Consider the following 13,944-nt stretch of genomic DNA (forward strand, 5'->3'; position numbering starts at 1 on the left):
GTCAGCAAAGTTATGTCTTTAATGCTAATAGTAGTAATAAAAGTTGTCATACTATTCACCATCAAAATTTCATTTCTTTTTTTCAACCTTCTCGTTTCCACTTCCTGCTTCATGATAATATTTATTAAATTAGATGGAATTTTTCTTTATAGATTTATCTTTTTTTTTTTTGAAAATCTATGATACTTTAGCTCATTTCATTCTGTTTACCAAATTTTGCAATTAAAAAGTACCAATGGAATGACTTCATCATAATCATTGTAGCAGGAAATCTCTTGTGATAATAGTATATATGTTGTTCTTGATGCAAAGTTCCATTTTCTCGACTTTTTTTTCTTGTTTTTCTACTGTTTGTTGGACTATTCGCGCTTAAAAAGATGTCAAACAACTCTTTGATTTCAATTTATTCAATAATATTTCCGTCTTAATGAAATAATATTTTCAAATCACACGTGAATTTATTGTGAAGAAACTAATGCTTTGATCTGAGAAAAAAAACTTTCATACAACATACAGATGATCATTTCATGTGCTGGCATAGGGGAAAAAAAATTATTTTGATCGTTTCCAATCACTTACTAACAACATAACAAAGAAATTGCAGCAATGAAAACATTTGGAAATTTTGATTTTTTATTTCAGCTTAATAAAAAAAGAATTCTTATGGAAAGAAATTAAATGGCTATTTTTATAATTAGACAGCACTAATACTGTAGATAATAGAACAGCGCTCATCAATAATTAATGATTTATTCGTTCTAGTTTGTGATATGGCTCGTGAAATTATTAAGTTGTTGAAATGTCTCATATATGTTCAATTATTTGTTACCTTATAATACTAGTTTAATCTTAATTTCATCCTGTTAACATCACATTTAAGTGATCAACAAGTCGCTAGCATACTGACCCAAGCAAAAGATTTTCTGCGGTAACATTGCTGAGATTTATGAAGGATTTTGGATGAAATTATAAGAGAGATTATGTTCCGTGAACATTAGTTCTTAATAAGCAGATTTTATTACTTACAGCGAGAATTTATCGACACAGTAGAATTTACGCATCAAATCTTATGTTTTCCGTGGTTATTCTGTAAGATAGTTTAGGCAGTCAGTTCGAAACAGTGTTATGAGATTGTCTAATGAATTGCTACTAGCTGCCTGCCACTTCTCCATGCAAAGCAGTGTAGCATCGATGTATAGAAGTTGTCGAGTAGTAGTGGGGTGGCACCGCCTGAGGAGATGGGAGAGAAGTGTGACCTAAGCTGATCAACAGTCCTGTGCTGCTACTACCCACAACCATAGCTAGTGCACTCCTTCACAAACCCTTCTACTTGTCTTACTTGTCTATCAATAATGCATTGCACCACTTATTTGCTCATATTTTCGCAGCTTATTACAGATGTTGTTATATGTACATCTGAAGAACCTGAGGTATTTCCTTCTTAAGAAGATTCAAATCCTCTCTTTATAACTTCTAACATATCACAATTTTTGCTTCATCAAACTTTACAACAAACTTTCTAATTCTTTTAAATTATTAAAAACGTTTTTCTTCCTTAAACTAAATTAAAAAAAAAAACTTCTATATCTTCAAAAATTTAACCGATTTTGGAAATTTTTTTCATAAAAAAATTAGCAGAATAAAATTTGACTTTTTTAGGTAACTTTCGAACAACTGTATAAATATGGTAAAAATGAATATACGAACGGTAACTGGAATGATTGTATTGCATTTTTTCTTCGGTCAATCGAAGATTTCGATTATTTTATTGACGAAAATGTGTGGTGTCGTGAGAAGTGTGCACAACAGCATAAAATAAATAGGAAAACAGGTTCGTTTATTTTATCTAATATTTCTGCCCGGTTTACTTCCAACAAGAATATTTGTTCAAAAAATTGATTTCATTCCGACGATGTTTTATATCGAGAAACTTTCTACAAATGATTAAGCATTTTACATCGTTTAGCATCGATCCCGACAGATTCTTTTTTTTATCTTTTTATTCTTGATGTTTTTTTGCAGATTATTCTGTGTATAATTTGTCGATATGTATGACTTTTGTTTGTCTTTAAAATTTATAGAATTGAAAGATGCCGGAGAAGATATTGCTGAGATAGCAATGATGTACACAAATGCACAACATGCATTGTGCCTGTTCCGATGTAAAAATGACCGATTAACATCGATGAGACCACCAGTAAGTGATCCTGATGTTTTCGAGGAATTCCAGACCCGAAAACCATATCAGTATCTACAGATTTGCTACTGGAAGGTATAATTTAACAACTGTTTAACAGACAATTTGCAAAATAATTTCTGACGTTTTTTTTTTTTAAGATTTCTTGATACATGTAAAATGTAATATAATTTTTGGTCCAAAAGTAAGCCAATTATTGCAGCAAAAAGATTTGGCGTCAGCAGTAAGAAGTGCCTATACATATTTGGTAGCAAATCCAAAAGACCAGGAAACGTTAGATAATTTAGCATTTTACATGGAGCAAAATGGGTATAATGAAGATATGCTTATTGATGCTCGACAAATGAAATATGAGGTAAATGAATGTCATACTTTTGAATAATTGATGATGGAATAAAGTTAAAGAAATTCTTCACGGTTTGATAAAGAATCCATTGGAAAATTTCTTTCTTTGTGATGAGACTTTTCCGTTCTATGTATAAATTGCATTATGGCATCATATGAACCTTATGCATTTATATGAATGCTTGCATATCATTTTCTACTTCTATCGTCTGATATACAAAATGTAATCAAAAATACGTTTACCAAGCGAATTTTACGTTACCATTCACAATTCAACAAAATTAGGTTATTTCTGAATCTAGGCAAGTTATATGCGAGGTGTCAAAGCGTATAACGATGAAGAATGGCAGTTGTGTGTTAATGAATTTGAAACTTCAGTGAAACAGTTTTTTGACGAGGAACAAAAATGTCGATATATTTGCGAAGATAAATTAGACTGGGAAGCGTTTGATAGTGCCAATCCGGAAATAAGTATTATTATTACAAGTTTGTATTACATTATTCGCACACTGGATGCACACTCGAATATCTTACAAAAATTTCATATGTTTGTGCTGAGACATTTGTTCCAGGTATATATTTGTCTGTGCTACGATGTAAACATGACTGTGTTAAGAAGCTGTCACGGGTAAATGGTCATGATATCGAGTTCATTCTTCCAACATACTTCGAATATCTCCATGTTTGCTACTACAAGTGTTAGTTTACTCATAAAATAAGGAAGGACAGAGTATAAATGATGTTGGCACTGTTTACTGGCATTTTCTAATCATTGTTATCACCTGAAATCACTTGATTCAATCGTCATCCCATTCCCTTTAATCCACTGATTTATTGGACTGTTTCCTGTTCAAACTATAGAAGGCTATTAAGAAGAAATATTTTCTTGGTTTGCTTGAATTCTCCGAAGTTATGATCAAGTAATAACAAAGTCGACTGCAATAATAATTTAATAGCACGAACTTAAATATGACAAAGAAACAACAACCCAAATAAAACAACGAATCAAAAAATTTTTTGTGATGTTAGTATTTTTCAGACTTAAAGGAAATGTCAAATCAGGAATCATTATACTCTGGATTTTTTAGACCAAAAGGATACGACCATTCAACAATTTCTGAAAATTTTCAGTGAACCGTGGAAGAGATGTATGTGAAGCCGTTGCAAATAGTATTTTGCTGAATCCTAGTAATCCAATCATGCGACGCAACAGACTGTTCTATTCAAAAACATACAGGAGTGACGATCTTTTCAAACCTTCTGATGTAGGTTTGAAAAGTATCACACAAGATTTTTCATTAATGATGGGATTTGTTTCGTTAAAAAAATCCATTGAGATTATCACATGCACACATAAAGATCAACGAATACACATTTTTGTTATGGTTATGTATAATTGCAGGGTATTATCGAATTCCATAAGCGGTATGCAGTTGAACGACTCTTCTTGGAGTTCGTCCATGAACGTTTCAAATTCGAAAATAATGATGTACGGATTATCGTGGATATTTTGCTCTTTCATTAAGATCACTAAATGGTGTTAAAAAAATATGAAAAGATCCTATAGATAGCTTTATTGTTGCTATTAATATCAATGCAAAACATAATGTGCATGATGATAATTTGCAGTTACCCGCAGAAATAGTAGATGATCGTCTTCCACTGGATACAACCGTACCGATAAACGATGATTTCGATTATTCCGTCATCGAAAAAGAATTGCTTACTGAAGGAGAGTGTTCAGCACTAGCAATAGCGGCTATATTCGAAACAAAAACAGCACAACAGAAGCAGTTATTAATTAGTTTGACTGATCGAGTGGCATCACGGTACAGAACTCAAACTCTGTACCATTCTCTCACTTGTTCCCCGGATATCAGTGTGTCAAAATGTCCTCATCATGCACTCATTGTGTCTATAGATCGTTCAAGTTGTGGTATATTTTTAACTGATCCAGAACCAAACTCCTGTGTACTCATTTTTTGCGTCGGCTAAGAGATTTCAGTGACCACTTACATCTCTATTCTAATAACATGAATTTGAAGAAAATCGAATATCCTTAAAAATATTTGTAAAAAGGACGTCTTTTTCAATAACAATATAGCTATATAACACACACAAATATAGCTATGTAATCTATAGGACTGCAAGATTTACAACAAGCAAAGACTCGAGCTATGCAAATTCCGCTCTTTTCGTGTAACTTCACCATCGTGTATCCTGTCTAACGTAAGAGTAAGATACAACTCAACACTTCAAATTACCTTACTTTATTAGGCGGTACTCGAAACCACTGACGGAGGTACACGGATAGAAGATCATATGAAGCTTTTTGATATGAACAATTTCTAAGAGTAATTTCCGCTGATGCTAGTTCTACTGATACGGATGCACCTTAGTTATATCATTTCTGCGGTCGTAAAATGAAGCGTAGTTAAAACCTTAGCAAATAAATTAAGACAGGTGCACATACAAACATCAAGTTTTAGGTTACCAACGCTTCCTTCTCCACCTTTCAAAGAACATGAAACCTTATACCCAATCACTATGTAAATAGGAGATGGTATTTTATATGATTATTTCCTGTAACAACAGACATAAGATGGGATTTTTTTTTTAATTGTAATGCGATTTTAGTTAACAAAATTGATGAAAATTAGTACTCAGAATAAAAATACGGGAAAAAATTGGTACCCGCACAACACCATGAAGTTACGTCCCTCCAAAGTATCGCATTTACTTAGTATGCTTATCAAGAGAATGCAACAGAAACGAACACGAAATATGCCCATAAATTTCCAAAAAACCAGAAAAAGAGTTGATCAGCATTACTTTGGAAGGTTCCGTAAGATAGCATAAAACATAATCTTTAAAAACAAGTTTCAAGTGAAGACATAAAACATCTTTAAAAACAAGTTTTAAGTAAAAACAAGTGAAGTTAAAATAATTTCTGAAACAATGGTCAGTAAATTTAGTTTCCTAATCTGGAAGTAGATTTTTTGTAAGAAATTTCTTTCTGGCGCTAAATTTTCATAAGCTCACAACTGCCAATAACACGAATCAGTGCGGTGTTGGTACATGACCGTCAACATAGAAATTCCTAGTTATTGGGGGCAAAGTTAATACAATATTATCTAATTCTTTAGTTAAAGTAATTTGACATGAAAGGCGAGAATTAGGCTTCAATGCGGGGGCCATATCCAGCATATCATCCTCGGCTTCCTTTGCTTCAGGTAACTTCCGATAAAACTTCTCGTCGACATATACATGACAAGTAGAACAAGCACACGAAGCCTCACATGCTCCTTCAATATCGATTTTATACCTTAAAATATGCGTGGTCATAAACGCAATAGGAAAAAAACCACTTTATATCCCTCTCTTGAAAGTCAGTTTTGCATTTTTTCACAAGTAATGATCAGAATGCCTTTGGTAAAAAACTTGGTTGATCATACTTCGGCAATTGACATCAAGTGAATACCTGTGTGCCAGATACATAACATTATCACCAACTTTGCCTCTAACTTTCTTGACCGTTCCATCGGGTAAAACAAAATTGACATAAACGACCTCACTTCCCCACACTGAATCCTGATATTCATATTCTCCGGCTTTGAGAAATGCACCCATATGGAACGGTAATTGAACCATTTTTGTTAGTGGTGGTATTCGTAACAATGTCGGCAGCATATTTCTTGAAAATTAGGTAAGTAAAAGAAAATAGAGTTAACATGCCAAGCATACATCTCTTGCAAATAATAAACCTTTTGCTTAATATCTTTGGAAGGACTTCAAATTTCCATCATTTTTAGAATTCTTCTGTGACGAGATTGCTAATGTGTACAGAAAAAAAACTCATTCTCACTGTTTGCACAATTCTCGTAATTATATAGAAATGTGGTAGTACATCAGCGAAAATAATTTCTGACTCATCTTCACTGAAATGACAACTAGCCGTATAATATAATAATATAAATTATTTATTATATACCACACGTACAACATGAAAGAATCATTAATGGCTTCCGTTATTGATTCTCCTTAATGTCACCAGTTCGACTACACCATATCATGTAAAATTTGATACGTCAAAGAAATTTAAGATTAATGAACAGTAGATGTTAACTGTTCGAGATATCTGAGTGCTGTTTCGGTTAATCGTAGAAGTAACTTGAAAGCTTTTCCTGGTTGCGAGGAGTTAATTAAGTTCAAAACTGCCCTGTCAATCTTGGAAACTTACCTACCTCACTTCATTCGAATCGCAAGGACGCCGACACACAAGCATACAACCCCACAAAGTACAAACACACTTCCCAAAGGAAGCCACAAAACAAATGTGTAAATAGCCTACAATGCAATCCCTTTGTCTCAATGCACTTCTTGTTGTGTCTTCCTTAGGGCCCTTTAATTGCTTCCTCATTGTAGTATGGGAAATTTGCCTTCCTGGATGGTTTCTGTTAATTTTCCCTTCGTCGTATTTTCTTTACCTATGAATTAGGCAGTTCACCATTAGTTACCCACTATTACCCATTCCACATTCCAATGAATATCCCCTTTACTTCCAGGACAGAAAATTATGTTTGAAAATGCTGCATTGCATTCTTTTGAGGAGCTCAGCTTTGTCATCATAACTGTTAGTTGTAATGAAGATAATAAAATTACCCAGTAGTTTCTATAAGTTTCATCCTATGATTGTGATATTTTAAACACCAATTTCGAAACATCAATTTCTTTGCGATTCTTAGGATGATAACAATCGCAGAGAATATTGGTACTATAAATGTTTGATAGTAGAACAGCCTTGGCGTTCTTTTTATTATATGTTGATTTGGTCGATTTCGTAATTTTATTTTAATTTATTGTTTTTTAAATGTCGATTTTGCTGTCTTTCTTTGGACTTTTTGTTTTTTCAAAATTTAATTTCAGAAAATTCAGAACTGTCCTTTTTCTCACAAGAAAAAAGTGTGACGATAAAAGTAATATGGAAATCGAGGAAGGAATAAAGTGCATAGCTGACTTTTTCATGCCATTATCAGTTTAAATAAAATAAAATTTTTCTCTTAGTTGTTACCAATTACAATGATGATTTCTGCAGGATAATTGTCATCCCAAAAAACCGGCACCATTTGATTCCAATCGTCCAATCGTATCTCCCAAGAGCCTTTACCTATTTACACACTCTATAGCTCCCTCAACTCCTCATTTGTGATAAATTGGCTATTTATCCTCCAACCTATGATGGTTTTGGTTTTTAACAATCATGGAATGGTCTTTGGTTTTCCTGTATGGTTACATTTAGTGGGGTGCGGGGCAGGTGAGTGGTTTTGTAGTTCGGTAATTTCTTCGGTCTCACTACTTTCTGATGGATAAGTATACAGCTAAAGATTGTTTACGTAGACAAAGTTTGATATATTCACATCCTCTGCGCTCATATCACTGTATGTTACTTCCACTGCATGTTGACGTCAGTTACAGTATCACTGGCTAGTGGTCTGTCTGGATGAGTAGCTGTCTGTCCTTTGACCTTACTTGCAAATTTGGTAAGAGCATATAAAGGTAAATAAGCACATTGTAGATGTGGCAGCTTTGTACGACACTATTTGCAGTTTGGTTCCAATATTGCACTGCTTATGATATTGTTATTTTCTCAACTCTGAACTTGAAGTAAGTTTTAATCATCAGTACTTCTCGACATTTCCGGTCCAGTATAACTTTTGCTTCCTTCTTCCCAAGATTTCACATGTAGGAATAGTTATTAAATTATTTGACTCCATGGTCGAATGTTGAGTGAAGGTGCAAGAGCAGGAGTTAGTTATGTTGCATAGTGAGAAGTCCAGTATGTGTCCCGTCTTTATCTTAACATCACTTAATCATCGCATTTCTTTGCGTGATGAGTATTGCGCCGGATTCAGTGACAAAGGTAAGTCACATTTTTTCCATAATATAATAAATGCTAAAACTTCATTTTAGAAAAATGGCAGTAGAAGACCTGGCAGCATCCTCAAAAATACTAGCTATTGGTGTTAAAGATTTCTCATTACCAAACTTTGGCCTATATGCACAAGCCTATAGTGGCGAAAACTCTGATTCTCCGTTTTCATCATTAATGCGAATCTTCCCGTATCAAAAAGCACTTTCAATGGTTAATCCATTAATGATGAGTTTTGCCTTTTTGTGAATAGAAAGCGATAAGAGAGAAACTTCGGAATGAAAGATTAGTATTCAGTGGATAGATTGGACAAAGGATCATTTAGTGTCATTCTTTATTTTAATACTGATGTTAGGGATGTAATTCCACATAACTTTCGAGATTTTCATTTATATTATGCGAAAGAATCCTTGCATTTTATCTACAGATGGATATATTACCTTTTGTGGGTCGACTATTTATATTTTGTCACTGTTTTCCGAAAGTAATTTTTTAGGTGACTTCAAACGATGGTGATATCCATAGGTCAAGTACTGGTGTAGATTACACTCAAAAAGATTTGCACGACTTTTTAACATCTGACAGGAATTTTGAAGGCTATGAGACAGTTATCATTTCTTCTCAGGATGCTTTCGAAAATGAACTGGTTTGTTTTTTGATTTGTTACGCAGTATGTGGTAGAGTCATTGTATTATTTTTCACACGTAATCTTTGCAGGTTCGTCGTAAGCGTGTTTCCTCCAATGTTAGTTTTGACGACGAGCCATCATCTCATGCAGTTTCGGAAATGGATAATCGACAGCGGTTATCTGCCTCAGATCGTCATGTAATTTTTTCCTTATCGTAACAAATTTGTTATTTAAGAATTTTGGTTTGGATATTAGATCAGTACATCGTGCTATGCTGTTATGTATCAATAGTGGTAATATTTCTCAGGCAGAACATATGGTTTTACCGAAATAGGTTTTTCTTTTTTTTTAAGATCATAATGCAGTGATAAGAGATTGCATTGTCAGGTTATATGCATTATTTTCTAAGTTGATTAGGTGTGAGATCTGGTGACTTCTGATGGGGTGATTATATCATTTTAGTGAATATATTATCTATTTCCTTTTGCCAGCATATGTGTGATCATGATTTACGTCATGTTAGAACCTCTGTAAAATACGGGCGATTTGTAGGATGAACGAATATAATGAAATTATTTTCTTCATGAAATTAGAAAAATATGTTACATTTGAAACTTAAGTGGTAAATTCTTTTTTGAAGTCTAACGAGGAATATACACGCCGAAAATTAAGATGGCATGTTTACAAGGTTGTATAATGTTTTTAAAGATTAATGCAGATTCTTTTTAGCAAAATAAGTTGTCGTACGTATGACTACTTTGCTTGATTTCTTCGATATTTTCACTTTACTGAACCGCTTTAAATTTTTGTTAAAAAAAGGTTTAGTCAGAGAGTTATTTGCTGAAGTAATGCCTCACATGTACGATAGCTTATTGATCAATACTGCTGAGCAGCACTTGTTATCATTTGTCAATTACTTTTGCATATTTTACAGTCGTGGTAAATTGTGTCTTGCATGATTTGCTACAGTGAATTTTTGAATTAATATTCTTACTGGCTTTGTCTTATCAGTCATGCGTGTTTTCTTTTATTCCTTTAAAAAAGATCTGTTGTTTCTTAGTTTCAATCATTCACCGCATCATCAAAGTTCTTTTTGTTTATTATCTACAGTATCGTATGCATGTCTGTTCGATGTTCCCTAAAAATGTTTGTTTAGAAACAATCAGTTTTGTTTTCAGGATATGCCTGTGGTGCTACCTCCTCCTAATCCATCGCAAAAAACAGCATGCCTTCTGTACATGGAGGCCTTCGATATTATTATTTCGAACTCACGTTTCTTAACTGTTGGAAGTGAAGGCAAAAATAAGTATTCATCTGGGCCGGATCATTGTAAATGTAATGTGAACAGCAGTCAAGGTCGTGCAAGGTTAACAGTACAATTTTCCTTTTTTTTTCCTTTTATTTTTATTTTTTTATTTTAGTCCTTTTATTTTTTAATTTATTTCTTAAAAATCGTTTTTAGTTTTATATCTATGCTTTACCAAGTTCGGATTTTTGTTATTACAAATAAGAAAATATTTGCTAGACCGATTTTTATTTGTAACAAGTTTGAATTGAAATTGCGAATGCATGCATACTTTACAAATATTTAAAGTAGTGCTAATATTGTCAACAGCTTAATTAAAATTTTTGTTATTACAGTTTCATAATTGATGTCGAAGTTGGAGAAAACATAGAAGACGCCGAAAAAGAATTCTATTTGACGAGTGGAACTACGATAACTTTTCAGTAAGAAACATTTTCAACCATTCACTCAGTTGTACATCAGTTTGGAACTTTTAATTCATAATTTTCAGGTTGGATTTCTTACGAAGTCGGAATGGCTACTGGTATTTAGATGGCACCAAATTAAAGAATAATTTCAAAATTAATGCTTTGCGCGCCAAAGTTAGCTTTTCATATTTTCTTTTTATGCATGGAATACTTTAAAAAGTATTGATAGTGTTGGTGTATTATGGTTTGGCATATAAAGTACTAGTCATTTTTTACATTCTCATAGTCATGGACAGGACATTATTACCGTTGATAATCGTTCTTTTTTTGGTGGACAGTGTTTATATTATAATGGATTGTCATTTAGCAAAACTTGAATGTGAGTAGTGGTACTGCTACAAATCAAGTAGATGTTGGAGCAGTGTTTAACCGGAATTTTGCTTGTTTTCAAACGGATGCAGCAGTTTTCAAAGTATTAGATGGTAAATATTCAAATATTGGAATTGCACTACGGAATTTTGAGGTAACTATAAAATTTCCTGCTGCCATTTTTCTCGATATTTATATATTCCTTTTAAAACCACCTTTATGAAAGCACGTGGAAAAAGGGAAGCAGAAATGAAATCAAATAAAGTTAAAATCATTTCAGGTGGCTTTGGAACTTGTAGGTGATAAGACACGTTTCGGGTACCGTACATCAGATTGTGTTGGGACATTTAGTGCTGGCAGTTGGATGGGTATTATTATTTCTGTTGTATTTATAAGCATTCTCTTGTTCGGTTATCTGATGCTGCAGTCAATACAAACAATGGATCGGTTTGATGACCTGAAACAAAAACAGATCATAATCAATTTCAAAGAATAAATAATTTAACATTATTGTTATATATGCTAACATTCTGCTACTTGGCATTACTGCTTTATATTCCCTTTATCAACATGTGTATAATATTTATTAAGCTCGAGAGACGGTAGCAGACGTTTATAATCTTTCAAGCGAAAGGAAAATGATTACTACTGCTGTTTTCTATGTTCAGTTACTGCCAGTAATTGTCTCTGAGGCCGGGTAATAGTTCGCTTCTGTGGTAGTCTAGTAGTTCAGTTGTATTAATTGTATACCTATAGTTTTATTCTATTTCGAGTTGTGATCTTTCAAACATTCTGATGATGTGCTGTCGCCGTTTTTTTTTTCTTTTCTTTTTTTTTTTTTCAGACAAATTTTTCCAATATCGGTAATTTTAGTAAGTGGTAGGCTATATTAGATTTCTTCTGTATGTGCGGGAGTAGGCTAAACACTTATTCAGGGTAGTTACCGTTCAGCATTGATATTTATCCACGTCAGTAGAAAAAATGGGATTTCTCTGTTTTAATTTTTATGCTGGTTTTCATGATCTCTCAGTTTACGTATGTTTTCTGTGTGGTCAAGGAATATTTTCATGTTGATTCAGTGTTTGGATATAAGATTGCAGTGATATATCATGTATAAGTTTTTGTCGTCTCCACGTTCCATTTCACTGTTATTCGGTGGCATAATACAGTCGTGGAACTATATCATAGGAGATCGTTGAACTTGTCTAAACTGTCCAAGATTTCCTCCTCGTCTTAGTTATGTGTAGATGTTTTTCTCGGGAGCTGTAACTACTCATTTTCTATTTTTTTTGATTTTGCCAGTGATTTTCAACAGAGAACGTTGCAATGTAGGAAGAGTATTTTTTGACTGCTTTTTAGAATTTATGACATAAATGTGGTCTACTTTGATGCTAAGAATTTTAAAACTGTTTAGCCGGGACTTATCCATGACGCCATACATTTGGAATAATTAATTTCAATCAGAATCAGCCATGTTTGTAGGACTGCAAACTCTTCCGTGCAGTTTTTGCAGGATGGATGATATGGAGGGAGATGGCAGTGCAACATTTAGAGTTCAGCAAACGATTGGAATACGGTGGAGGGCATTACTACCAGTACATCAGCAAGATGGCAGTGTTTATTCATATGGACATTATATTTATGGATGGACCAGATGAGCTCTTACTTTTTCACTCAATTCCTTGCATTCACAGTTTTCTACATTCAGTACTTACAAAAGGGGAGGAAGCCAATTCTACCTTAAATAGCCCTAAGGGACAAATAATGGTCACTTGGTGTCCGAAAATTATGACGAACAGAAAGAGGAATACTGTGAGACAAACGAGTGGTCTGCGACAGTAACATTGAGTGAGTAAAGACGTAAAAGTTACTGCTGAAGGTGCTACACTGGGAGTTGTGTGGATTTGTTGACAGGGATTACAAATATGAGACATTTGTCAAAAACATGACTTCAGAGGAATGAGTTTTGTTTATAGCAAATAGTAATAGTTGTAAGAGCCCATTTTGGCACAGCAGAAATAAAGAAAAAGAAATGATAATTGTTTAAAAAAGAAACATTCGAGCGAAAAAAAGGACAAGACAAGCATCAAAGAAAATTGACAAAAACAAATGGGCGGTGTTTTAAAATCAATAATTAGTGAAATTTTCAAGCAGCACCAATAATTAAAGGGAAAAAACAGTTGCATTAGCGATGATGACAAAAATCGGCAATGAATGTATGAAATGATCACGATATTTAAGCAATTTGTACCCTAACAAACCTGCTATTCCTCTGGTTGTTACTGTGGTTTTTTTCTTTTTCGAATAAATTCGTAAATAATAATAACAATGAAAGAAGAATGAAGATGGACCATCTAAAATATATTCTTAGAGTAGCTAACCGACAACTTCAACATGCCATAAAAAATATTTCGCCATATGTAATATAAATCGTTTGTCTATAAAAAAACATCCCCTACTTTGTTCATTTTCAAAGCAATAAAAGAAAAAAGAGATGCATAGAAGCCGAAAACAATTACTACTAATCAATCCAGCAATATGGATGCTATATAATGTGTGAAGATCACAGCAACCTGTTCTAAAATTAATTTACAGTTCCAGCAAATTCTAAACATTGATTTAAAAAAAATTTGATAGGTTTTTTTAGTAATGAAACTTCTCCACCAAATGTTGCAAGGTTACAATATAAAACTGTTTGACAGGATTTAAATTATGAAGGCGAACATTTAAAACAAAATTAAAAAAACAAAATATCCTAAAAGA

General features: G+C 33.3%; 3 protein-coding genes across 5 annotated transcripts; 2 read left to right on the top strand and 1 right to left on the bottom strand.

The window, feature by feature from the left end:
• Window positions 1-1,352: 1,352 nt before the first annotated feature.
• Bm7121 (Uncharacterized protein) lies at window positions 1,353-4,537 on the top strand (the record flags this gene model as incomplete). Its single annotated transcript, XM_001898731.2, has 9 exons — window positions 1,353-1,430; window positions 1,660-1,831; window positions 2,082-2,272; window positions 2,400-2,552; window positions 2,845-3,028; window positions 3,115-3,240; window positions 3,674-3,807; window positions 3,945-4,031; window positions 4,172-4,537. The coding sequence occupies 9 exons, from the start codon at window positions 1,353-1,355 to the stop codon at window positions 4,535-4,537; spliced, it is 1,491 nt and encodes a 496-aa protein (XP_001898766.1).
• A 1,065-nt stretch (window positions 4,538-5,602) lies between these two features.
• Window positions 5,603-6,962, bottom strand: Bm7122 (Uncharacterized protein; the record flags this gene model as incomplete). The annotated part of the gene is made up of 3 exons (XM_001898730.2): window positions 5,603-5,867; window positions 6,024-6,236; window positions 6,787-6,962. 3 exons carry the CDS (start codon window positions 6,960-6,962, stop codon window positions 5,603-5,605), a joined length of 654 nt encoding a protein of 217 aa, XP_001898765.2.
• A 1,155-nt stretch (window positions 6,963-8,117) lies between these two features.
• On the top strand, window positions 8,118-13,023 carry Bma-vha-19 (Uncharacterized protein; the record flags this gene model as incomplete). 3 transcript variants are annotated; one of them, XM_043074206.1, is made up of 10 exons in its annotated part: window positions 8,118-8,206; window positions 8,513-8,684; window positions 8,968-9,117; window positions 9,189-9,296; window positions 10,278-10,465; window positions 10,741-10,827; window positions 10,896-10,986; window positions 11,180-11,335; window positions 11,462-11,549; window positions 12,686-13,023. In XM_043074206.1, 10 exons carry the CDS (start codon window positions 8,118-8,120, stop codon window positions 13,021-13,023), a joined length of 1,467 nt encoding a protein of 488 aa, XP_042930140.1. The 3 variants fall into 3 exon arrangements, with proteins under 3 accessions (XP_042930140.1, XP_042930141.1, XP_001898763.2); XM_043074207.1 differs by lacking the exons at window positions 8,118-8,206; window positions 8,513-8,684; window positions 8,968-9,117 and having other exon boundaries at window positions 9,258-9,296; XM_001898728.2 differs by lacking the exons at window positions 8,118-8,206; window positions 8,513-8,684; window positions 8,968-9,117; window positions 9,189-9,296 and having other exon boundaries at window positions 10,281-10,465.
• Window positions 13,024-13,944: the final 921 nt, after the last annotated feature.

This window comes from Brugia malayi (genome assembly GCF_000002995.4).
Source record: "Brugia malayi strain FR3 genome assembly, contig: Bm_v4_ChrX_scaffold_001, whole genome shotgun sequence".
NCBI lineage: Eukaryota > Metazoa > Nematoda > Chromadorea > Rhabditida > Onchocercidae > Brugia > Brugia malayi.